At 43.1% G+C, this 25,246-nt stretch overlaps 1 protein-coding gene across 5 annotated transcripts in view; it reads right to left on the bottom strand.

The window, feature by feature from the left end:
• The window catches only part of LOC110500246 (uncharacterized), a 28,103-nt gene extending 14,433 nt beyond the window's left edge, over positions 1–13,670 (bottom strand). Inside the window, exons 1-17 of one of the 5 annotated variants that reach the window (XM_090213141.1) lie at positions 13,591–13,644; positions 13,163–13,379; positions 12,413–12,561; positions 10,588–10,683; positions 10,291–10,363; positions 8,094–8,185; positions 7,460–7,597; positions 7,067–7,191; positions 6,918–6,934; positions 6,678–6,777; positions 6,333–6,427; positions 5,142–5,245; positions 4,955–5,027; positions 4,790–4,861; positions 1,639–4,656; positions 663–974; positions 170–482 (exon numbers count right to left, since the gene is read on the bottom strand). In XM_090213141.1, coding sequence (XP_090069267.1) covers positions 170–482; positions 663–974; positions 1,639–4,656; positions 4,790–4,861; positions 4,955–5,027; positions 5,142–5,245; positions 6,333–6,427; positions 6,678–6,777; positions 6,918–6,934; positions 7,067–7,191; positions 7,460–7,597; positions 8,094–8,185; positions 10,291–10,363; positions 10,588–10,683; positions 12,413–12,561; positions 13,163–13,193 — 4,808 coding nt within the window. In that variant the 5' untranslated portion in view covers positions 13,194–13,379; positions 13,591–13,644. Of the gene's footprint in view, positions 1–169; positions 975–1,638; positions 4,657–4,789; positions 4,862–4,954; positions 5,028–5,141; positions 5,246–6,332; positions 6,428–6,677; positions 6,778–6,917; positions 6,935–7,066; positions 7,192–7,459; positions 7,598–8,093; positions 8,186–10,290; positions 10,364–10,587; positions 10,684–12,412; positions 12,562–13,162; positions 13,413–13,590 lie in introns of those variants that run through there. The other 4 variants (XM_021577517.3, XM_090213145.1, XM_090213138.1 and 1 more) reach the window with 4 other exon arrangements.
• Between the last annotated feature and the right edge of the window lie 11,576 nt (positions 13,671–25,246).

The following is a 25,246-nucleotide window of genomic DNA, read 5'->3' as shown; positions in this document are numbered from 1 at the left end:
AGTTTTAATTTGCATTTCCAGTCAAACAATTAGTCGACCACTGTGAGTAATATAGTATCAGCTTTTGGTCTCTAGCAAACTCTTCAGTTATCCTTTCTTCTAGCTACTGTATGCATAACTAATCAAACTGAAGACAATAGTATTTAAGTTAGTGATTGTAAGTACATACCCATGTAGGGCTCTAATAACTGTTTTATCCTTAGGGTCGTTGGTAAACTTGCTGTCTGAATTAAAGTTATAGTTTTCCTTCCACAGCCTTGTCACTTGAACTGAGCCATCTTTTTCAATGAACCGCCGGAAGCGATGGAACTTCTGCCTGCACCTGATTCCTCTGCTCAGGGATTCCCGAGCCAATCCCGGTTCCTTCCCGTTCTGGTCCTTCTGCTGATACAGGAAGGCCTGTAGTGTTTGAGTTCCGTCAGCAAAGATATCCTTGCGATGCTGCTGAAGTCCCTCCGAAATGGGGACTTGAACGATTGAACCTGACAAACCCAATAGTAGAGAGGATGGCGGCAGTGAGTATGAATGCTCTTGTGAGACTAACACAACCCGCTCCCCACTCCCCACCACCAGCCCCTTGGGTGACGGAGACTGAGGGGGGAGTTTAAGCCTAGCAGCAGAAGGGTGCTTCAGCAGAGCAGGAAGGACAAACTCTGGCTCACCATCTGGATCATGAGGAGAGATGCCATCTTTGACACTGTTGTCACTTATCACCAAACTTGGGTGGTCATCTTGTTTCTCAAGAGCCTTTGGGTCTGACTGTTGTTCCAGTACCTTGTCATTACTGGTACTGCGAGCCAAATCGGCCAATAGGGTCAGAGACTCTGCAGGTGGGCACGATACAGCGCTGGCACCTTCGCAGGGCCTACCCCTACTGACAACACGGCTGACATCCGGGTCAAGTGTCACTAGTTGGGAGGATATAGCTACTGTCTCCCTTTCTAAAGCAGCTGGTGAGCGATAATGCAACCACCCTGTAGAAACAAAAGACACAAAGGAGCGCATGGTGATGATCAATACCTACATGGCTGTAAAGCAGTCCCCCTGCATGCAAATTGTTTAGTAAAGATCTTTATTTTATTTTTTTTACTTTTTTGAAGATGATAATGTTTTTCTTGCAATAGTAAGAAATATCCTCGCCAACCCACTGAACCTAATTTTAACACGATCTGTAATAGATGCAACGTTATGTTCAACAGGGGGACCGCAGCGATAGGGGAGCTAGCCAATCAACACACAGCAAGATGAGTCAGAGGCGCCAGCAAGAGGTCCCAGATCTGTTTGTGCTGTCTTGCCACCTGCGTTACAATGACCATAGGGGATGGCACAAACTGATCTGGGACCAGGCAAGCAAGAGGCCATTAGCACGTTACTTCAGAATGCCGCTTTGCAGTTCAGATGAAGAAGGAAATATAGAAACGGAATCGTCAGGAATTCAAGACAACCTGATTATTTCGGGCATATTTCAACATTTCAGCGCATATATTTAACTGTAATCACAAGTCAATGATGAAGAACATTGCTATCTAATTTAGCATTTGGTTGAATGAGAACAAAATAAAATCCATCTGCATGTTCTGTTATTTTCATGACATGTGAAGTTCACAACAACCACGAACTTCCCCAAAAGGAACTTACATTTTTTCCTAATGGAGTCTGCGTGCTCGTGTTTCTTTTTGAATGGTCTCCTCTGACTCGCCAAGATGATTGTTGTTGAAGGTGAGCTGGGCAAAGCCTCAGACGTTTGGTCAGATGTGGCTTGAGGTGGGACCAGGTCCAGTCTGCTCTGAATGTCTTTCTTTAATGGAATATCACTTTTCTCTGGAGATTTGTGTGCATCATTATTCAACTCCGTAGGAGTCAAGCCTAATGCTAGTGCAAACTTTGGGTCTAGGCCAAATGTCTGTTCCTTTGCAACTTCAACAGCACCTGTGGTTCTGTCCGGGTTGGCTTTGTTGATATTAACATTTTCCACTTCATCCATGCCAGGAGTATCAGCCTTGCTTTTCTTGTTCACGGGTGATGTTTGATCTTCTGGAGCAGGATTGATGGGTTTATTCCTCTTTCCCCCTCTTGAAAGGACTGTCTTTAGTTGACTGAGGGATATTGCGACATATTGACGCTTCTTTTTGTGTTTTCCTGAGGAAGGAGAATCCGTGTCTTTGTTCAGGAGCAGTTCTGAGGGATTCAGAGAGGCCATCTTGCCTACATCAGCCATTTTGACCTCATGCAGACTGTCTTCACTGTCTAACATCCCTATGGGAAAATCTTTGTTCTCATCTGACTTGTTCAACTCTAGGTCAGGTCCATCTCCTGTTTCTATGGGTTGGGGGACTTTGATACAAGCTTCAACCATCATCTCGTCAGCACATTGTTTGTGATCTAACACTTTCCCCTTAACTTTCAAAGATTCTATATCTTTGGCGATAACTTCTGAACCGTGAGGGACAAAAATTCTACCACATTCGGAGATGATTGCCTTCAAGTCCCATCGTTCGGTCTTCTTTTTCAAAGGATGGTCGTCATGAATCAAATCCATACTTTCTTTATTTCTCAATGGGTGATAGTGGATTAAATCCTTGTTTTTCATTTTCAATGGGGGATCTTGGATCAAATTCATCAATTCTCTTGGCATTTTCAATGGGTGAACTTGGGTCACATCCATCTTTTCCTTCTTTTTCAATGGGGGATCTTGGATCAAATTCATCAATTCTCTTGGCATTTTCAATGGGTGAACTTGGGTCACATCCATCTTTTCCTTCTTTTTCAATGGGGGATCTTGGATCAAATTCATCAGTTCTCTTGGCATTTTCAATGGGCGAACTTGGGTTACATCCATCTTTTCCTTCTTTTTCAATGGGGGATCTTGGATCAAATTCATCAGTTCTCTTGGCATTTTCAATGGGCGAACTTGGGTTACATCCATCCTTTCCTCCTTTTGCAATGGGTTAACTTTAATTAAATCCATCCGTTCCTTCCTCTTTTTCAATAGGTAGACTTCACTTGAATCCATACTTTCCATGTCCTCTTTTTCTTTCTCTTCAAAGTCAGCCACTGTAGACCTCAAGATCCTTTTACACAATCCGCTAAATCTATGACGTTTCCTTGGCCGTTTCCTCCAATCAGATATAGAGGAATGACTGACCTCTGTGGGTTTTGAAGGCTGATTGGCCTTGCCACGTTGTCCATTGAGAGCACTCCCGCCCTTATCCTGTAATTTGGCGCAAGGTAAACTGGAGGAGTTATTTGTGGTGGACTCAATGTGAGGTAAAACGGTTGCAGTTCTTTCAGTGGCAGTGATGACTAACACTGTTGGGAGGTTACCTGATGCAGGTGAGGTTGAAACCTCTGTCACCTCTGTAGCCTTTTTCATCACTCTCATACTGGCTATCCCAAAAGCCTTTGCCGACACTGCAAGCTGGGAAAGATCAGAGGGAACCTCCTCTTGTACCTCCTTCTGAGGCAAAGTTTTCATATTATCCTCTACGCCTGCCTCTGGTGCCTTGCTGTTGGGCTTGGTCGCCAGGGCCGGACTAGGTTTCCTCAAGACCTCTGCAGAGACTGGAGGCTGTGAAACACCAGAGGGCATATTCTTTTGCACTTCCTTCAGGTACAAGTTAGTCTCTTCCTTCGCTACTCCTACCTCTGGTGCGTTGCAGTCTGCCTTGCCCAATGCTGCCAGGGCCGGTTTCCTCGAGTCCTCTGCAGAGACTACAGGCTCTAAAAGATCAGAATGCACCTTTTCTTGTTCATCAACTTCAACCTCCTCTGGGATCAAACTTGTCCCTTCATCCTCTGTTCTTACCCCTGGTGCATTACAGTCAGCCTTGGTCTTCCCAGGTTTTTCAGAGTCATCTGCCGACACAGGAGGCTGAGAAAGATCAGAGGTGAGCTCCTCCTGCACCTCTTTTGGAGGCAAAGTTGTCCCTGGTGCTTTACTTGGTGCCTTGTTCAAACCAGGTTTCGCAAAATCCTCCGCAGGGATTAGAGGCTTGCTAAGATCAGAGGGCAACCTTTCTCGCACTTCCTTCAAAAGCAAGTTATTCCCTTCCTTTACTGCTTTGTCTGGCGCATTAATGTCTTCCATAGTCTTACCAGGTTTCTCAAAGTCCTCCATTGACACTGCAAGTGCTTTACTAAAGTCTGCTGCTGTGTCAGCTGTGTTTCCTGGGGACTTTCCCCCTGACTGCTGCTCCTCTGGGCCACCCAGACTAGCAGGACTCATGGGGGACCCCTCTGGAGATGACAGACAGTAGTAGACATCATCATCCGGCTCATCTCCTCGCTCCTCTCGCCCTGCCACCAGAAGCTCCGTGGCTCTGGACACCGACAGCTCAAAGGAGCCCGGCTGGTGGAAATATGATTTGAGACGTTTCCATCCCATCTCAGTCCACTTGGGGGCGGAGTATAGGTATTTGAGGGCATCGGGAACATCAAACTGATCTGGGAAGATGCTGGCCTCCCTGGATGGACTGATGGTAAGCCCAGGATGGATGAGGGAAGCGTAGCTCTGGATATGCTGCTCTAGTAAACCACGTAGCTCCCCGCTTGGTGAAGGGAGGCACTTTTCCACCTCTGTCTCTGCGTAGTTCAGTGCAGGCACCACCTGGAGGCACTCTGGTGAGAGGAAGGGCTTCTTCCAGCAGACCTTGGTGTCTGTGGTAAAAAAAAAAAAAAATTAAATGGCATTACATAAAGATACATTACAAAAGATTAGATAAAAATCACTACTGTATACAAGGGCATAAGTGTTCACAAATTAAAGTTGGCCACACACACACACACACACCTCTATGTATAGCTCTGGAGTCTGGAAACACAAACATCCCCTGCAATACCTCTGGCTTACTGGACCCAGTATCTGGAAATATACAATTATAATGTCATGTTAGAAGCTAAATATCTATCTACAATATCGAAATACAGTATGTTGTGTATACAGGTTCTGTCTTACCTTCATATGTGAGGAAGTGAGATGAATGTAACAGTATAAGAAAACCATTATCATTCAGTTGTATTGTGAGGGCCTGTTAGTAACAAAAATATAATTCATTTGAATCAAAGTCTGACAAGGCAACAACATACTGCATTCCGTTCTTTCAATAGTCCTTGAGCCAAATTTAAAAACAATGAAAGCTCACCAGGTCTTTCTCCTTGAGGCCCTGTGTGAGCTGAGAGAGAGAGGTGTCTTCAGCCTCACTGGGTGAAAGCTCATACAGACTGCAAGCCATTCCTTCCAGAGACACTGAAAAACAGTACAACTCAATATAATAAAGTACTCCTAGTGTGCAAAGTTAATTATTACAAGAAAATACAAAATAAAGAAAAAAGGTGATAATTTAGACATTCCATGGTAAAAAACAAAAAATAAATCTGTGTAAAGCTAATATAATATGCCATTTAGCAGAAGCTTTTATCCAAAGTGACTTACAGTCATGCATGCATACATTTCATGTATGGGTGGCCCCGGGAATCAAACTCATAATCCTGACGTTGCAAGCGTCATGCTCTACCACTGAGCCATACACACTCAATAAATTCTGTTATCAAAGCTGAATAGATAAACAGTTTCATCTTTATTCAGATAAGCAACACCTAAACATTTCCTGAGAAGGTTTTGCTTGTGGTGACACTGCTCAAACAAAATGCTATCAAAATGAAACCCCCTTTTGAGTACATTTACAAAACTTATTCGGGATCGGTGTCCCTTCCACGGGACGGTTGAGCTAATGCGATTAGCATGAGATTGTAAGTAACAAGAAAATTTCCCAGGACATAGACATATCTGATATTGGCAGAAAGCTTAAATTCTTGTTAATCTAACTGCACTGCAATTTACAGTAGCTATTACAGTGAAATAATATCATGCTATTGTTCGAGGAGAGTGCACAATTTTGAACATGAAAAGTTATTAATAAACAAATTAGGCACATTTGGGCAGTCTTGATACAAAATTTTGAAAAGAAATACAATGGTTCATTGGATCAGTATGAAACTTTGCACATATACTGCTGCCATCTAGTGGCCAAAATCGAAATTGCACCTGGGCTGGAATAATACATTATGGTCTTTCTCTTGCATTTCAAAGATGATGGTACAAAAAATACAAAAGAACGGTTGCTTCATTCTTTGTATTACAGATCTATCGTATTATATTCTCCATTCACATTTCCACAAACTGCAAAGTGTTTCCTTTCAAATGGTATCAAGAATATGCATATCCTTGCTTCAGGGCCTGAGCTACAGGCAGTTAGATTTGGGTATGTCATTATAAGTAAAAATTGAAAAAAGGGGCGGATCCTTAAGAGGTTTAATTTTAAACATGACTGTACCTTCACCGGAGAAACAGGTTTCAAATATAGCCTTCGGTAATTTCTGCCTCAGATCTGACATTTGAATTGCTCCGTCAACTGACATCATTGTTGGACTGCAATCAACCAAAAGGAAGGAAGTGTGATTCATGTGACATTCTCAAGTTATGTTACCACATGAAAACAGAATAAAATGGGGAGGTACTTGAAATGTGCTTTTAGATTTTCCCGTTGCGTTTTTCCAATGGTGTGCCCTACTGAACACGACCCACATCAAGTCAATTGGAGATAGATTTAGAAGATATTTTTTTAAAGTCATATCATAGGGAGAGACAGTACACCTTCACAGGGTTGCATTGAACTTACAGTTTAGCTGGGATTAGGGGTCCTGTGCTGGACTTCAGACCCACATGGTAGATCTGAGAGCTGATTTGGAGCTGGCCCCTCCACGGATAGTAGTGAAAGACTGTAATCGCATTCCATTACCATTATCATAACATTATCCAAAAGCAGTGTAGTGTTACAATACACACAAAAAGTCAAATTCATTTGGATAACACACTAGACAAAGACACATTGATAAGTAGCCATCAGTTCATTGCTCACCTGTTTTTTCTTCCTCACTAAAAAGACAGGGAGACATTTTTATTTTATTAAATCACGATAACAGTTCAATTCCTTTTTTCAACTAATATTTTCTAGTGAGCATAATGTCGTTTGTGACAAACCCCACGAGGGGAAAGAGGGAGGTGTACCTTTTCTCCTTGTCTTCTGATGCGGGTGTCTTGGTATCCCAATAGGAGAAAGCCACGACAGCGAATGGGCAGACATGGCTGGGAGGCTGGACTGCCCCTCCAACAGGCAGCTCATACATGTAGTACTGCAAAGACCAACACAAATCTCGTCAGCTTTGCTATTGTGTTGTATTTATCACTACTGTATCTGCAGGTGTATTTCATAAACTTTGCTAAATGCCTGTGGCAAAAAGACGAATAATACATCATTAAATGTTTTCGTTAGAGGTAGTTTACTAAATAACATTTTTGTTTTATTGCTCTGACACACTGAGTGCATATTTGATAATTGAAGGCAACATAACACACCATGTGAGAGGGAGGGATGATGGTGGAAGGAGGGAGGAGTCTCACCTGTGTTCTCTCGAAGGCCAGGAAGGAGCTGGTGTTGGCTGACACAGAACTGAGCTGCTCTGATACATGACAGTCAAACCCATTAGAGGGAGAGGTGTAGTTTACTGTGTAGTTCTCAGTCACCTCTCTGACCCTGCCCTGTAAGAACCCCACAAAAAGAGAGAGAATTAAATTGCAGGCCCTTTCAACTAATCAATCAAATATATTTATAAAGCAGTCGTCCCAAATATATTAATCAGCAGTCGTCCCAAATTGCTTTACAGTAACCCGGGCCCAGACCCCAAACAGAAGCAGACGCACAGTGGCCAGGAGGCAGAAACCTCAAGAGAAACCTTTGGGGGAAAGGAGGTTACCCAACTGTGAGGTTACCCAACATTATGACCCGGTGGCCGGTTCTGACTAGAGGGAGTACAGCTACGACCGGAAGTGTTTTTTTTTGTTTTTTTGTAGCAGGTTAGGAGAACTTACGCAGTAGGTTACGATAATTAACGTTGCAGGTTAGGAGATTTAGGTTAAGGTTGGGAAAAGGGTAACGGTTTAAAATGCTCTCATAACCTGCTACAAAAAGGTACTTCCGGTCGTAGCTGTACTCCCTCTAGTCAGCACCTTTATTGCCCTGCTACTGTGTAAATACCTTGGTGAGCCTGATGATGGCGATGTACCCAGACTTCCCGTGGTACCAGCGGTTTAAGTCCAGGCAGTCCGAGTACTTGGACACGTACACACCTGAGTTAAACAAGAACATTCACAACATTGACAAGTTTGTTTCCACAGCAAGAACGTGGGGTGGTGAGTGTTCCAGTATCCCCCCCCCCCCTCTTTCTGATAAAACCAAAACAGCAAGAACATGGGGTGGTGAGTGTTCCAGTATCCCCCCTCCTCTTTCTGATAAAACCAAAACAGCAAGAACATGGGGTGGTGAGTGTTCCAGTATCCCCCCTCCTCTTTCTGATAAAACCAAAACAGCAAGAACATGGGGTGGTGAGTGTTCCAGTATCCCCCCCCCTTTCTGATAAAACCAAAACAGCAAGAACATGGGGTGGTGAGTGTTCCAGTATCCCCCCTCCTCTTTCTGATAAAACCAAAACAGCAAGAACATGGGGTGGTGACTGTTCCAGTATCCCCCCTCCTCTTTCTGATAAAACCAAAACAACAAGAACACGGGGTGGTGAGTGTTCCACTTTGAAGAATCTCAAATATAAAATATATTTTTATCTGTTTAACACTTTTTTGGGGGTTACTACATGATTCCATTTCTGTTATTTCATAGTTTTGATGTCTTCACTATTATTATACAATGTAGAAAATAGTAAGAATAAAGAAAAACCCTTGAACGAGTAGGAGTGTCCAAACTTTTGACTGGTACTGTATATCTGAATGTAAGCATACGTTTAAGATCTATGTGAGAACAATTAAGTGAGAAATTTAGAAGAGGCTGTGAAACTTCACACTATTTTATTTTTAGGTTTAGTGGTTTTACAGTTCCAACACTGCATAATGTAACTGAGGTGGTTTGGCAGAATTGGCGCCACATGCACATAATGAACTTGTTGGCTCCCTAAGCTAATGCCTAGGCTTTAGCACAGCAGGCAAACACTGTCTTGTGGCACACAAGGTACATTCTATGGATATGTGATTAGATGTTCTCTTTCCTTATAATTTAATCTAACCAAAGAAACCTGTGTCACGTTGATTAACCTACACGTGACAAAACAGGAAATTGAAGGACATAAGAGGTGACAAGTGAAGAAACAATACGTGAATGAAAAGGGCTGACAAAAAGTACTATTATACTTACTGCTATAGAGGGGAAAAAAACACTTCATGTCTTACAGAGCTTCTATGGTGATCTCATAAACATCTAGAACTGTAAACTTGGAACATGATGAAACAGAACACTAGACTTTGACCACTGTTTCCTTCCTCCATAACTATGGCAGTTATCGCAATCTGAGCCTAGTAGATAAAAAAAAAACTAGCAGACTTTGTCCAACTGTAGATAATCTTCCACCACTCTCCCCCTTTTCTACTAGGGCCTGCAACCGAACACAGCTTGGCTCACTATGTAACCTGAAGTAATGGAGATTTCTATTAAGGAATTCTAACTTCAAACAAAGAAAGATATTTACCAGAGTTTCATTGTATGTATGTTCAGAGCTAAACTCTCATAACATAATATTCTGTCGATAAAGTAGACTCCTCCCTCATTCCTCACTTTCATTCCAATGAGGTAAAATCTCATTTCTACATCATTCAAACATTTTTACTGCAGGCCCCTACGTATAGACTAATGTTAAATATCTGGTCCTAGCAAACACTACTGGTCTCTCCTTCCACTTTCTCTTTCCACTATCATGTACGTAAGGCAGTTTCATTTTCAAAAGCAGAAGGACAATGGACCAAACATGTACTGAAACCGAACACCTGAAACAGTACACCATTATCCTAGTAAGACAACTTATTTAAATCTCACTACTTACGTTTTGACATGTCTTTAGCCATATAGTCCACACTCAAATGGAATTGGTTTAGGTTCGTTCTAGAGACTACTCCGTGTCATGTAGTGTGTGAGTTGCCTCTATATTTAACATGTAAAAGCGTCTAAATGCTCCATTGTTTAGATGAGGCCTTGTTCGGTAATATGAAAAAGGTTTCAGTAGAAATGGATCAAACCAGTTTTTCTCATATTTCCTTAACCCAAGACAGGTTGTTCTTGTTTTTAATCGAGGCGTTATTGTCCTAGTGTATTTAACTCCCGTGCTGTGGAACTCAAAACCCCGGCGTCTTGTCTGATATCTTGTTATTTACACAATATGGCTCTGATCATTTACCCTTCGAAGGATCTCCAAGTGTGGTACATGTGCTGTGTCCAGGGACAACACCAGTTTCTCCCACTCTATTTGCCTTAAAAATAGAAGAATATTGATTATTAGCGATTGGTAACTTGATTACAATGTTTTGAGGTCGTTTTCTATGACACAAAGTTAGATAAGGGTTTCTCCATAAAACATTTTTTTGAGGGAGAATACATTGTGTGTGTGTGACTTTACGTTTTCTACAGAAATAGAGATGTATGAATGACTATAAACATTATTGTGAGATACACATTGAAATGTTTATTTTGCTACCTTATTTTCGTCGTCAAACAGCAAGAAGCCATAGGACTCCTCCATTTCTTCCTCTGTGTATCCCATGTCTCTCCTCTTTGTTCGGAAAGCCTCATACTGTCAAACAACAAGCAATAGTTTAGCCTCTCAAATATAATAAAAATTGTATTTGTTACATAAAACAAGTGTAAACTTTAATGTGAAATGCTTACTTACGAGCCCTTTCCCAACAATGCAGATTTAAAAAATAAGAAAAATTAAAACTGATAACACAAATTAAAATAGAGGAACAAAATACACAAGATGGATCTATATACAGGAAGTACCAGATCAATGTGGATCTATATACAGGAAGTACCAGATCAATTGTGGAGCTATATACCGGAAGTACCATATCAATTGTGGAGCTATATACCGGAAGTACCATATCAATGTGGATCTATATACAGGAAGTACCAGATCAATGTGGATCTATATACAGGAAGTACCAGATCAATGTGGAACTATATACAGGAAGTACCATATCAATGTGGATCTATATACAGGAAGTACCAGATCAATGTGGAGCTATATACAGGAAGTACCATATCAATGTGGATCTATATACAGGAAGTACCAGATCAATGTGGCGCTATATACAGGAAGTACCATATCAATGTGGATCTATATACAGGAAGTACCAGATCAATGTGGAGCTATATACAGGAAGTACCAGATCAATGTGGAGCTAGATACAGGAAGTACCAGATCAATTGTGGAGCTATATACAGGAAGTACCAGATCAATTGTGGAACTATATACAGGAAGTACCAGATCAATTGTGGATCTATATACAGGAAGTACCAGATCAATGTGGAGCTATATACAGGAAGTACCAGATCAATGTGGATCTATATACAGGAAGTACCAGATCAATGTGGAGCTATATACAGGAAGTACCAGATCAATTGTGGATCTATATACAGGAAGTGCCAGATCAATTGTGGAGCAATATACAGAAAGTACCAGATCAATTGTGGAGCTATATACAGGAAGTACCAGATCAATGTGGAGCTATATACAGAAAGTACCAGATACATTGTGGAGCAATATACTGGGAGTAGCAGGACCAGATCAATGTGGAGCTATATACAGGGAGTACCAGATCAATGTGGAGCAATATACAGGGAGTAGCAGGACCAGATCAATGTGGAGCTATATACAGAAAGTACCAGATACATTGTGGAGCAATATACTGGGAGTAGCAGGACCAGATCAATGTGGAGCTATATACAGGGAGTACCAGATCAATGTGGAGCAATATACAGGGAGTAGCAGGACCAGATCAATGTGGAGCTATATACAGGGAGTAACAGGATCAGATCAATGTGGAGCTATATACAGGGAGTAACAGGACCAGATCAATGTGGAGCTATATACAGGGAGTAGCAGGGCCAGATCAATGTGCAGGGGTACAAGGTATTGAGGTAGATATAGGTAGGGGTAAAATGACTAGGCACCAGGATAGATAATAATAAGAGTAAAACATTGAAATACTGATATTAAGTTAAATTATTTTATGTTGTAAATATGTACTTAATGAATGAAGGGGCAGCACAAAATGACTTAAGTAATACACAAATATACTATCAAGTATTACACAGATATGTAACAGTACATATACTAACATGTACTATCAAGTATTACACAGATATTATCATGAAATAGTACATTTACTATCCTGTACTAAGTATTGCACAGATACTATAAACTGGACTCTATGGGCAGAGTCAGGGCCGGGGTACAGTACACCAAGGAGTAAGCCAGGGTTGGCCAATTTTACCATGTACTGTAGTGAAATACTGACCCGTTCCTGCAGAGTAGCATTGTTTATCAAGAAAGCAGAGTTGTATCTGAAAGACTGCTTAGACTCCTTGTACATGTACGAGTTTTGCAGTGGAGGCCGAATGCTGTTGTCGAAGTTTTTCGAACCTGGTAGCACAGGTACCAACACACCTGGAGGTTGCAACAGGAACAAGGTTAAAAAGTGACTACTGTGGAGTTGCAAACTTGTTCTGTTTTTACCAAAAGGTGCCATGCATTTTATCTTCTATTAAATGCATCTTGTATTTATAACTACCATACTGATATATTCTATTCTATGCATATTGCATTTATAAATAACACATTGATAATTTCAATTATTGTATTTTTTTTATACCATTCTATTTAATTATATACTAGGTGTCTTGCATTTTCAACAACCTTATTGATTGTATTCTACATATATATTTTGAGGTAGGTCTAACATTGGTGAACATACTGTTTAAAAAAAACAATATAAAAAGATGTATGCAACAACAAAGAAATGTCTCGCCCATGTGAACACATGATTCTCGCTGCTAATGGCAGTCAACTTCTTTCGACCAGTATGCGCACTTGATAAAAATACTTCAAACGGTAAATACTGTAATCCTTTAGGCTAAACTAAAACTAATGATGTACGACTAAAACCAATATTGTCGAGTTGTTAAAATGTTAAATTATGAATAGTAACCATAATAGAAAAGTGATAGAACATTGTGATAGACCCAAAAAAAACAAAACTCGACGTCACCTTCTCTCACGGCACCATTATCGCTTTCCATGGTTGGAAATGTATTAAATCAGTTTGTCTCTATTTCTCTGGGCTTTTGCAGACCACCTCTGTCTTCCATGGACATTTCGACACTTAATTTCTCTAATCCAAGGAAAATGTTGCCAATCCATATGAGCGATTTGGCGCGATCTTCGTGCCAAAATCAAATGTCAACATTGTCAGTGAGTTTGGTAGGCTGAGGAAAAATATGTTGCAACCAGGAAGTAAGAAAGAGCACAAGGAAAAACTTCGCCATTAGAACACATTTCGATATTTAGTGTTTTTTTTCTGAGTTTCTGCTCAGATATGTTTTACATATATCTTATATATAATGACCAAACAATGTAATCCTAACTAAAAGTGAAGTATTGCTTCCAAAAAAGAAACAGAAACTTAGCTATAACTACCTGCATCCATTTCGAGACTGCTTCGCTTTCATTTCTTCACTCGCCTACCGCTAGTGGACGCATTTATGGAAGCCCATTCCCGCCACCCCCACAAAAAATATCTGACTACGAGTTATGAGATAATAAGTCATAATTATAAAATAGTAACTCATAATAATAATATACTAAGTAATAATTATGCGATAGTAAGTCATTATTTTGACATCTGTATCACATTAATCCAATGTGCACTTTGCATCAGGCCCTTCTCAACTTTCAAGGGTAACCTTATGTATATCCTATTGTTGATCACACGTGTGTGTCTCTCTCTGTGTGTGTGTGAGAGAGAGAGAGTTTGTGGTGGTATTTTTCCATATTAATGTATTTATGTTTATGTTTATGTTGAAGTGAGTTGGTGCCTGCTTGGTGACATCAGATTTAAAGACACTTTTCACAATTTAGGGATCTGATCAGTATTTCTGATGTAAATTGCATGCTATAGAAGGTTTCAGACACATCTTTTAATTTGTTTTTGAGAAACTTGCCCCAACAGAAATTTACTTCCTGGGCCTCATTCAGGAGATACAGGGCATCCAAAAATAATTAACAAAGGCTCCAAAAACACCCAAATACATATTTTTTTCAGACTGAAAAGCTCTCTGTATCATGATGCAGGTCTTTAGATGTTGTACACGTGAAATTGTGTCATGCCAAACTTTATCCACAAGGGCTTTTCTTTATTTTTACAATTTTCTACATTGTAGAATAATAGTGAAGACATCAAAACTATGAAATAACACATATGGAATCATGTAGTAACCAAAAAGGTGTTCAACAAATCAAAATATATTTTAGATTTGATGACAGCTTTGCACACACTTGGCATTCTCTCAACCAGCTTAACCTGGAATGCTTTTCCAACAGTCTTGAAGGAGTTCCCACAAATGCTGAGCACTCGTTGGCTGCTTTTCCTTCACTCTGCGGAACTGACACAGACCAGAAACAGCTTTGCCGACCTGGATCCAGAGGTTCTGGCGCCTTCGTCCGTGGTGGCTTCCCAATCAAGATCGGATCCAGGGGTACCTGCGTCTTCATCCTCGGCTTAGTCTACCTCTCCGGTGGCTTCTACCTCGGGTTCAGATCCTCGTAGCACCTAGCCTCACCAGGCCGTGAGGCTGCCTGAGAGACCGGCCCATTCAACATCACCAACAATCACCAACATCTCGGTCCCCAAGGCTGCTTCCGACTGTTCTACCACAGATGCCGGGAGCTGACACTGTCGTAGTCCATGTGGGGTCAAAGGACATCAGGAGGGCTAGCTCGGAACATCTGAAAATGGATTTTAAATAACTAATTTTAGCATTAAAAGACTCCAAAAAATGGCCAATCATTTCGGTCCAGTACCATCATTGGGCCGCGGGTGTGAAATATTCAGTAGACTGGTGGCATTACAGATCTGGCTAAAAGACTACTGCAGCTCTGCTGGAGTCACTTTTATTGATTCCTTCTGGAAACAGAAGATACTCTACAGGAATGACTTGTCCATCCAAGTGATCTTGGCTCCTGGACTCTGTCCACGCATTTCAAGGCTGCATTGAAACACTGCAATAAGTGATCCGAGACCATCTCAGTTAATCCCTACCATTGTGACAATGAGTCGTCATAATGCTGCATCAAATGTACATGATCTTAGGGGCATTGGCAAACACAATGTAAGTCATTTAATTTATGTACGCCTAATTGCACCGAATACATCTGTTTATCCTACAGCTATTGTAAGCAGTAATCATGAGCCTATAAACCAGAGTTACACTGTTGGCACTGAGGTGGTGTGCAATAGTAGGAAGACCACTTTATGCAGCTCACCCTGCACTATCAGCTCCAATGTAAATAACATGAGTAAGTCTACCATTGTTTTTAATGCTTTACTGGGAAGCTTGTCAATCAAACAACCCAGAAAAGTGCTAAAAATATCCCATATTAACATATGTAGCCTTAGAAACAAGGCCCATGAAGTCAATAACTTGCTTGTAACAGATGACATTCATATTCGGACTATCTCTGAAACTCACTTAGATAATAGCTTTGATTATACAGTGGTAGCAATACATGGTTATAACATCTACAGAAAAGACAGAAATGCCAACAGAGGCAGTGTTGTGGTCTATATTCAGAACCACATTCCTGTAAAGCTTAGAGACTATCTAATGTTAAATACTGTTGAAGTAATATGGCTACAGGTTCATCTGCCTCACTTAAAGCCCATTCTTGTGGGAAGGTCATATAGACCACGAAGTGCTAACAGTCAGTATCTGGATAATATGTGTGAAATACTTGATAATGTATGTGATATCATCAGAGAAGTATATTTTCTGGGTGATTTAAATATTGACTGGCTTTCATCAAGCTGCCCACTCAGGAAAAAAACTTCAAACTGTAACCAGTGCCTGCAACCTGGATCAGGTTAGTTACCTGGACCAGGTTAGTTACAAACAGCACAGGAATTAAATCATCAACATGTATTGATCACATTTTTACTAACGCTGCAGATATTTGCTTCAAAGCAGTATCCAAATCTATAGGATGTAGTGATCACAATATAATAGCCATATCTATGAAAATCAAAGTTCCATAGGATGGGCCTAATATAGTGTATAAGAGGTAATACAAGAAGTGTTGTAATAATTCTTATGTTGATGATGTAAATAATATTTGCTGGTCTGTGGTGTGTAATGAGGAGCAACCAGACGCTGCACTTGACGCTTTTATGAAATCACTTATTCCAGTTACTAATAAGCTGCACCCATTAATAAAATGACTGTAAAAACTGTTAAATCCCATTGGATTGATGAGGAATTAAAAAATGGTATGGTTGAGAGGGATGAGGCAAATTTTATGCCAATTATGTCTGGATGCCCAACTGATTGGCAAACATAACTGCAAATTAAGAAATCATGTGACTAAACTAAATACAAATTTAAAGAAATTACACTATGAAACAAAGATAAATTATTTAAAGAATGATAGTAAAAAGCTTTGGGACACCTTAAATGAAATTTTATGGGAAAAAAGCCAACTCGGCTCCTTTATTTATTGAATCAGATGGCTCATTCATCACAAAGCCCACTGATATTGCAAACTACTTGAATTACTTTTTCATTGGCAAAATAAGCAAACTTAGGGATGACATGCCAGCAACAAACGCTGACACTACACATCCAAGTATATCAGACCAAATTATGAAAGACCAGAATTGTACTTTTGAATTCCGTAAAGTCAGTGTGGAAGAGGCGAAAAAATGTATTATTGTTGTCTATCAACGATGACAAGTCACTAGGGTCTGACAATCTAGATGGAAAATTACTGAGGATAATAGTAGACGATATTGCGACTCCTATTTGCCACATCTTCAATTTAAGCCTTCTAGAGAGCGTGTGCCCTCAGGCCTGGAGGGAAGCTAAAGTCATTCTGCTACCCAAAAATAGTAAACCCCCCTTTACTGGCTCAAATAGCCGACCAATCAGCCTGTTACCAACCCTTAGTAAACTTCTGGAAAAAAATGGTGTTTGACCAGACAATCCTATTTTACAGTAAACAAATGACAACAGAATTTCAGCACGCTTATAGGGAAGGACACTCAACAAGAACATCACTTACACAACTGACTGATGATTGGCTGAGAGAAATTGATGATAAAATTATTGTGGGGGCTGTCTTGTTAGACTTCAATGCAGCTTTTGACATTATTGATTATAGCCTGCTGCTGGAAAAAGTTATGTGTTATGGCTTTACACCCCCTGCTATAATGTGGATAAAGAGTTACTTGTCTAGCAGAGGGTGTTCTTTAATGGAAGCCTATCAAATATAATCCAGTTAGAATCAGGAATTCCCCAGGGTAGCTGTTTAGGCCCCTTGCTTTTTTCAATTTTTACTAACGACATGCCACTGACTTTGAGTAAAGCCAGAGTTTCTATGTATGTGGATGACTCAACACTACACATCAGCTAATACAGCGACTGAAATGACTGCAACACTCAACAAAGAGCTGCAGTTAGTTACAGAGTGGGTGGCAAGGAATAAGTTTGCCCTAAATATTTCTAAAACTAAAATTTATTTGACCTTTATTTAACTAGGCTAGTCAGTTAAGAACAAATTCTTATTTTCAATGACGGCCTAGGAACAGTGGGTTAACTGCCTGTTCAGGGACAGAACGACATATTTGTACCTTGTCAGCTCGGCGGTTTGAACTTACAACCTTCCAGTTACTAGTCCAACAGTCTAACCACTAGGCTACCCTGCCGCATTGTATTTGAAACAAAACACTCACTAACCCTAAACCTCAACTAAATCTTGTAATGAATAATGTGGAAATTGAGCAAGTTGAGATTACTAAACTGCTTGGAGTAACACTAGATTGTAAACTGTTATGGTCAAAACATATTGATGCAGTAGTAGATAAGATGGGGAGAAGTCTGTCTATAATAAAGCGATGCTCTGCCTTCTTAACAACACTATCAACAAGGCAGGTCCTACAGGCCCTGTTTTGTCCACCTTGACTACTGTTCAGTCATGTGGTCAGGTGCCATAAAAAAGGACTTAGGAAATTGCAATTGGCTCAGAACAGGGCAGCACGGCTGGCCCTTGGATGTAGTCAGAGAGCTAATATTAATAATATGCATGTCAATCTCTCCTGGCTGAAAGTGGAGGAGAGATTGACTTCATCACTACTTTTATTTATGACATGGTGAATGCACCGAGCTGTCTGTCTAAACTACTGGCACACAGCTCGGACACCTATGCATACCCCACAAGACATGCCACAAGAGGTCTCTTCACAATCCCCAAGTCCAGAACAGACTATTGGAGGCCACAGTACTACATAGAGCCATGACCGCATGGAACTCTATTCCACATCAAGTAACTGACGCAAGCAGTAAAATTTGATTTTAAAAAACAGATTAAAAAACACCTTATGGAACAGCGGCGACTGTGAAGCAACACCAACATTGGCACACACAGCCTGGAGGTGTTTTGAGTCATTGTACTGTTGAAAAACAAATTATAGTCCCACTAATCGCAAACCAGATGGGATGGCGTATCGTTGCAGAATGCTGTGGTAGCCATGCTGGTTAGGTGTGCCTTGAATTCTAAAGAAATCCCCCACAGTGTCACCAGCAAAGCAACCCCACACCAGCACACCTCCTCCTCCATGCTTCACTGTGGGAACCGCACATGTGGAGATCATCCGTTCACCTACTCTCCGTCTCACAAAGACACGGCGGTTGGAACCAAAAGTCAAAAATTTGCACTCATCAGACCAAAGGACAGATTTCCACCGGTCTAATGTACAAATCAAATCAAAGTTTATTTGTCACGTGCGCTGAATACAACAGTGAAATGCTTACTTACAGGCTCTAACCAATTGTGCAAAAAAGGTATTAGGTGAACAATAGGTAAGTAAAGAAATAAAAACAACAGTAAAAAAGACAGGCTATACACAGTAGCGATGCTATAAAAGTAGCGAGGCTACCTACAGACACTGGTTAGTCAGGCTGATTGAGGTAGTATGTACATGTAGATATGGTTAAAGTGACTATGCGTATATGATGAACAGAGAGTAGCAGTAGCGTACAAGAGGGATTGGCGGGTGGTGGGTGGGACACAATGCAGATAGCCCGGTTAGCCAATGTGCGGGAGCAGTGGTTGGTCGGCCCAATTGAGGTAGTATGTACATGAATGTATAGTTATAATGACTATGCATATATGATAAACAGAGAGTAGCAGCAGCTTAAAAAGAGGGGTGGAGGGGGGCTCACAATGCAAATAGTCAGGGTAGCCATTCGATTACCTGTTCAGGAGTCTTATGGCTTGGGGGTAAAAACTGTTGAGAAGCCTTTTTGTCCTAGACTTGGCACTCCGGTACCGCTTGCCATGCGATTGTAGTCTTTGACCATTTTTAGGGCCTTCCTCTGACACCGCCTGGTGTAGAGGTCCTGGATGGCAGGCAGCTTAGCCCCAGTGATGTACTGGGCCGTACGCACTACCCTTTGTAGTGCCTTGCAGTCAGAGGCTGAGCAATTGCTGTACCAGGCAGTGATGCAACCAGTCAGGATGCTCTCAATGTTGCAGCTGTAGAACCTTTTGAGGATCTCAGGACCCATGCCAAATATTTTTTGTTTCCTGAGGGGGAATAGGCTTTGTTGTGCCCTCTTCACGACTGTCTTGATGTGTTTGGACCATTCTAGTTTGTTGGTGATGTGGACACCAAGGAACTTGAAGCTCTCAACCTGCTCCACTACAGCCCTGTCGATGAGAATGAGGGCGTGCTCGGTCCTCCTTTTCCTGTAGTCCACAATCATCTCCTTAGTCTTGGTTACGTTGAGTGATAGGTTGTTATTCTGGCACCACCCGACCAGGGCTCTGACCTCCTCCCTATAGGCTGTCTCGTCGTTGTCGGTGATCAGGCCTACCACTGTTGTGTCGTCTGCAAACTTAATGATGGTGTTGGAGTCGTGCCTGGCCATGCAGTCGTGGGTGAACAGGGAGTACAGGAGGGGACTGTGCACGTACCCCTGGGGAGCTCCAGTGTTGTGGATCAGCATGGCAGATGTGTTGCTACCTACCCTGGTTGGGGTATGTACGTGCAGTCACTGTGGGGACAACATCCTCGATGCACTTATTGATAAAGCCAGTGACTGGTGTGGTGTACTCCTCAATGCCATCGGAAGAATCCCGGAACATGTTCCATTGCTCTTGTTTCATGGCCCAAGCAAGTCTCTTCTTATTATTGGTGTCCTTTAGTAGTGGTTTCTTTGCAGCAATTCGACCATGAAGGCCTAATTCACGCAGTCTCTTCTGAACAGTTGATGTTGAGATGTGTCTCTTACTTGAACTTTGTGAAGCATTTATTTGGGGTGAAATCTGAGGCTGGTAACTCTAATGAACTTATCCTTTGCAGCAGAGGTAACTCTGGGTCTTCCTGTCCTGTGGCGGTCCTCATGAGAGCCAGTTAGCTCTAATGAACGTATCCTCTGTGGCGGAGGTAACTCTGGGTCTTCCTTTCCTGTGGCGGTCCTCATGAGAGCCAGTTTCATCATAGAACTTGATGGTTTTTGCGACTGCACTGGAAGAAACTTTCAAAGGCCTTGAAATGTTCCGTATTGACTGACCTTCATGTCCTAAAGTAATGATGGACTGTCATTTATCTTTGCTTATTTGAGCTGCTATTGCCATAATATGGACTTGGTCTTTTACTAAATAGGGCTATCTTCTGTGTACCACCCATACCGTGTCAAAACACAACCGATTGGCTCAAACGCATTAAGAAGGAAAGAAATTCCACAAATGAACTTTTAACAAGGCACACCTGTTAATTGAAATGCATTCCAGGTGACTACCTCATGAAGGCCGTTGCCGCGCCTGTCAAGGACCAGCAGAAATTTAAATCCATGTATACACAGTGCCTTGCGAAAGTATTCGGCCCCCTTGAACTTTGCGACCTTTTGCCACATTTCAGGCTTCAAACATAAAGATATAAAACTGTATTTTTTTGTGAAGAATCAACAACAAGTGGGACACAATCATGAAGTGGAACGACATTTATTGGATATTTCAAACTTTTTTAACAAATCAAAAACTGAAAAATTGGGCGTGCAAAATTATTCAGCCCCTTTACTTTCAGTGCAGCAAACTCTCTCCAGAAGTTCAGTGAGGATCTCTGAATGATCCAATGTTGACCTAAATGACTAATGATGATAAATACAATCCACCTGTGTGTAATCAAGTCTCCGTATAAATGCACCTGCACTGTGATAGTCTCAGAGGTCCGTTAAAAACGCAGAGAGCATCATGAAGAACAAGGAACACACCAGGCAGGTCCGAGATATTGTTGTGAAGAAGTTTAAAGCCGGATTTGGATACAAAAATATTTCCCAAGCTTTAAACATCCCAAGGAGCACTGTGCAAGCGATAATATTGAAATGGAAGGAGTATCAGACCACTGCAAATCTACCAAGACCTGGCCGTCCCTCTAAACTTTCAGCTCATACAAGGAGAAGACTGATCAGAGATGCAGCCAAGAGGCCCATGATCACTCTGGATGAACTGCAGAGATCTACAGCTGAGGTGGGAGACTCTGTCCATAGCACAACAATCAGTCGTATATTGCATAAATCTGGCCTTTATTGAAGAGTGGCAAGAAGAAAGCCATTTCTTAAAGATATCCATAAAAAGTGTCGTTTAAAGTTTGCCACAAGCCACCTGGGAGACTCACCAAACATGTGGAAGAAGGTGCTCTGGTCAGATTAAACCAAAATTGAACTTTTTGGCAACAATGCAAAACGTTATGTTTGGCGTAAAAGCAACACAGCTGAACACACCATCCCCACTGTCAAACATGGTGGTGGCAGCATCATGGTTTGGGCCTGCTTTTCTTCAGCAGGGACAGGGAAGATGGTTAAAATTGATGGGAAGATGGATGGAGCCAAATACAGGACCATTCTGGAAGAAAACCTGATGGAGTCTGCAAAAGACCTGAGACTGGGATGGAGATTTGTCTTCCAACAAGACAATGATCCAAAACATAAAGCAAAATCTACAATGGAATGGTTCAAAAATAAACATATCCAGGTGTTAGAATGGCCAAGTCAAAGTCCAGACCTGAATCCAATCGAGAATCTGTGGAAAGAACTGAAAACTGCTATTCACAAATGCTCTCCATCCAACCTCACTGAGCTCGAGCTGTTTTGCAAGGAGGAATGGGAAAAAATGTCAGCCTCTCGATGTGCAAAACTGATAGAGACATACCCCAAGCGACTTACAGCTGTAATCGCAGCAAAAGGTGGCGCTACAAAGTATTAACTTAAGGGGGCTGAATAATTTTGCACGCCCAATTTTTCAGTTTTTGATTTGTTAAAAAAGTTTGAAATATCCAATAAATGTCGTTCCACTTCATGATTGTGTCTCACTTGTTGTTGATTCTTCACAAAAAAATACAGTTTTATATCTTTATGTTTGAAGCCTGAAATGAGGCAAAAGGTTGCAAAGTTCAAGGGGGCCGAATACTTTCGCAAGGCACTGTATTCCATAAAAAATCAGCCGTTTCAAGCTACAATAGTCATTGACAACATTAACAATGTCTACACTGTATTTCTGATCAATTCTATGTTATTTTAATGGACAAAAAAATTAGCTTTTCTTTCAAAAACAAGGTCATTTCTCAGTGATCCCAATGTATAAAAGGCCGTCATTGTAAATAAGAATTTGTTCTTAACTGACTTACCTAGTTAATGTAAAAGAAAAATGTATTATTAAATAAAAGACTGATTGTAACGGTTCTCTTGTTGTGACGTGGAGGCGGACCAAAACGCAGCGTGGTGGTTGTTCATTGTATTTTAATGAAGACACTATACATGAACAAACTAACGAAAACAAGAAACGTGAGAACTCAAAACAGCCCTATCTGGTGCAAACACAAAGACAGGAACAATCACCCACAAACACACAGTGAAACCCAGGCTACCTAAGTATGATTCTCAATCAGAGACAACTAATGACACCTGCCTCTGATTGAGAACCATACTAGGCCGAAGACATAGAACTGCCCCACAACATAGAAAAACAAACAGACTGCCCACCCAACTCACGCCCTGACCATACTAAATAAATACAACACAAAGGAAATAGAGGTCAGAACGTGACAGTACCCCCCCCCAAAGGTGCGGACTCCGGCCGCAAAACCTTGACCTATAGGGGAGGGTCTGGGTGGGCGTCTGTCCGCGGTGGCGGCTCTGGCGCGGGACGCGGACCCCACTTCGCCATTGTCTTAGTCCGCCTTATTGTCCGCCTCCGTGGCTTACTCACCATGCCCACCCCTCTCAATGACCCCACTGGACAGAGGGGCTGCTTGGGACAGAGGGGCAGCTTCTCGGGACAGAGGGACAGCTGCTCGGGACAGAGGGACAGCTGCTCGGGACAGAGGGACAGCTGCTCCGGGCGGAGGGGCTCTAGCGGCCCCTGGCTGACTGGCGGCACTGGCGGCCCCTGGCTGACTGGCGGCCCCTGGCTGACTGGCGGCCCCTGGCTGACTGGCGGCACTGGCGGCCCCTGGTTGACTGGCGGCGCTGGCGCTGGGCTGACTGGCGGCACTGGCGGCCCCTGGCTGACTGGCGGCACTGGCGACCCCTGGCTGACTGGCGGCACTGGCGGCCCCTGGCTGACGGGCGGCACTGGCGGCCCCTGGCTGACGGGCGGCACTGGCGGCCCCTGGCTGACGGGCGGCACTGGCGGCCCCTGGCTGACGGGCGGCACTGGCGGCTCCTGGCTGACGGGCGGCACTGGCGGCTCCTGGCAGACGGGCGGCACTGGCGGCGCTGGGCAGACGGGCGGCACTGGCGGCGCTGGGCAGACGGGCGGCACTGGCGGCGCTGGGCAGACGGGCGGCACTGGCGGCGCTGGGCAGACGGGCGGCACTGGCGGCGCTGGGCAGACGGGCGGCACTGGCGGCGCTGGGCAGACGGGCGGCACTGGCGGCGCTGGGCAGACGGGCGGCACTGGCGGCGTTGGGCAGACGGGCGGCGCTGGTGGCGCTGGGCAGACGGGAAGCTCCGGCAACGCTGGGCTGAGTAGCTCTCCTAGCGCCGAACAGGCGGGAGACTCCGGCAGCGCTGGAGAGGAGGAAGGCTCTGGTAGCGCCGGAGAGGCGGGAGACTCCGGCAGCGCTGGAGAGGAGAGAGCCCCTGCAAGGATGGGCCGGAGAGACAGCCTGGTACGGGGAGCTGCCACCGGAGGGCTGGTGTGTGGAGGTGGTGACGGATAGACCGGGCCGTGCAGGCGCACTGGAGCTCTTGAGCACCGAGCCTGCCCAACCTTACCCGGTTGAATGGTCCCGGTCGCCCTGCCGATACGCGGAGCTGGAATGTACCGCACCGGGCTGTGCACCCGCACTGGGGACACCGTGCGCTCCACAGCATAACACGGTGCCTGCCCGGTCTCTCCAGCCCCCCGGTAACCACAGGAAGTTGGCTCAGGTCTCCTACCTGGCGTAGCCATACTCCCTGTTAGCCCCCCCCCAATAAATTTTTGGGGCTGACTCTCGGGCCTCTGTCCGCGCCGTCGTGCTTGCTTCGGCCAACCTCTCTGCTTTTGCTGCCTCCAGCTCGGCCTTGGGGCGGCAATATTCTCCTGGCTTAGCCCAGGGTCCTCTCCCGTCGAGGATTTCCTCCCATGTCCAGAATTCCTTACTACGTATCTCCTGCAGCCGCTGTTGCTTCTCCTGCTGCTCCTGCCTGTTGCCACGCTGCTTGGTCCTGTTGTGGTGGGTGATTCTGTAAGGGCGTTCGTCTGTAGGAGGAAGAGAAGCGGACCAAAGCGCAGCGTGGTGGTTGTTCATTGTATTTTAATGAAGACACTATACATGAACAAACTAATGAAAACAAGAAACGTGAGAACTCAAAACAGCCCTATCTGGTGCAAACACAAAGACAGGAACAATCACCCACAAACACACAGTGAAACCCAGGCTACCTAAGTATGATTCTCAATCAGAGACAACTAATGACACCTGCCTCTGATTGAGAACCATACTAGGCCGAAAACATAGAACTGCCCCACAACATAGAAAAACAAACATAGACTGCCCACCCAACTCACGCCCTGACCATACTAAATAAATACAACA

This window comes from Oncorhynchus mykiss, chromosome 2, assembly GCF_057628025.1.
Source record: "Oncorhynchus mykiss isolate SJ-2025 chromosome 2, ASM5762802v1, whole genome shotgun sequence".
In the NCBI taxonomy this organism is placed as follows: Eukaryota; Metazoa; Chordata; class Actinopteri; order Salmoniformes; family Salmonidae; genus Oncorhynchus; species Oncorhynchus mykiss.
Note: the sequence above shows the minus strand (reverse complement) of the source record. Positions and strands in the feature narration are given on the sequence as shown.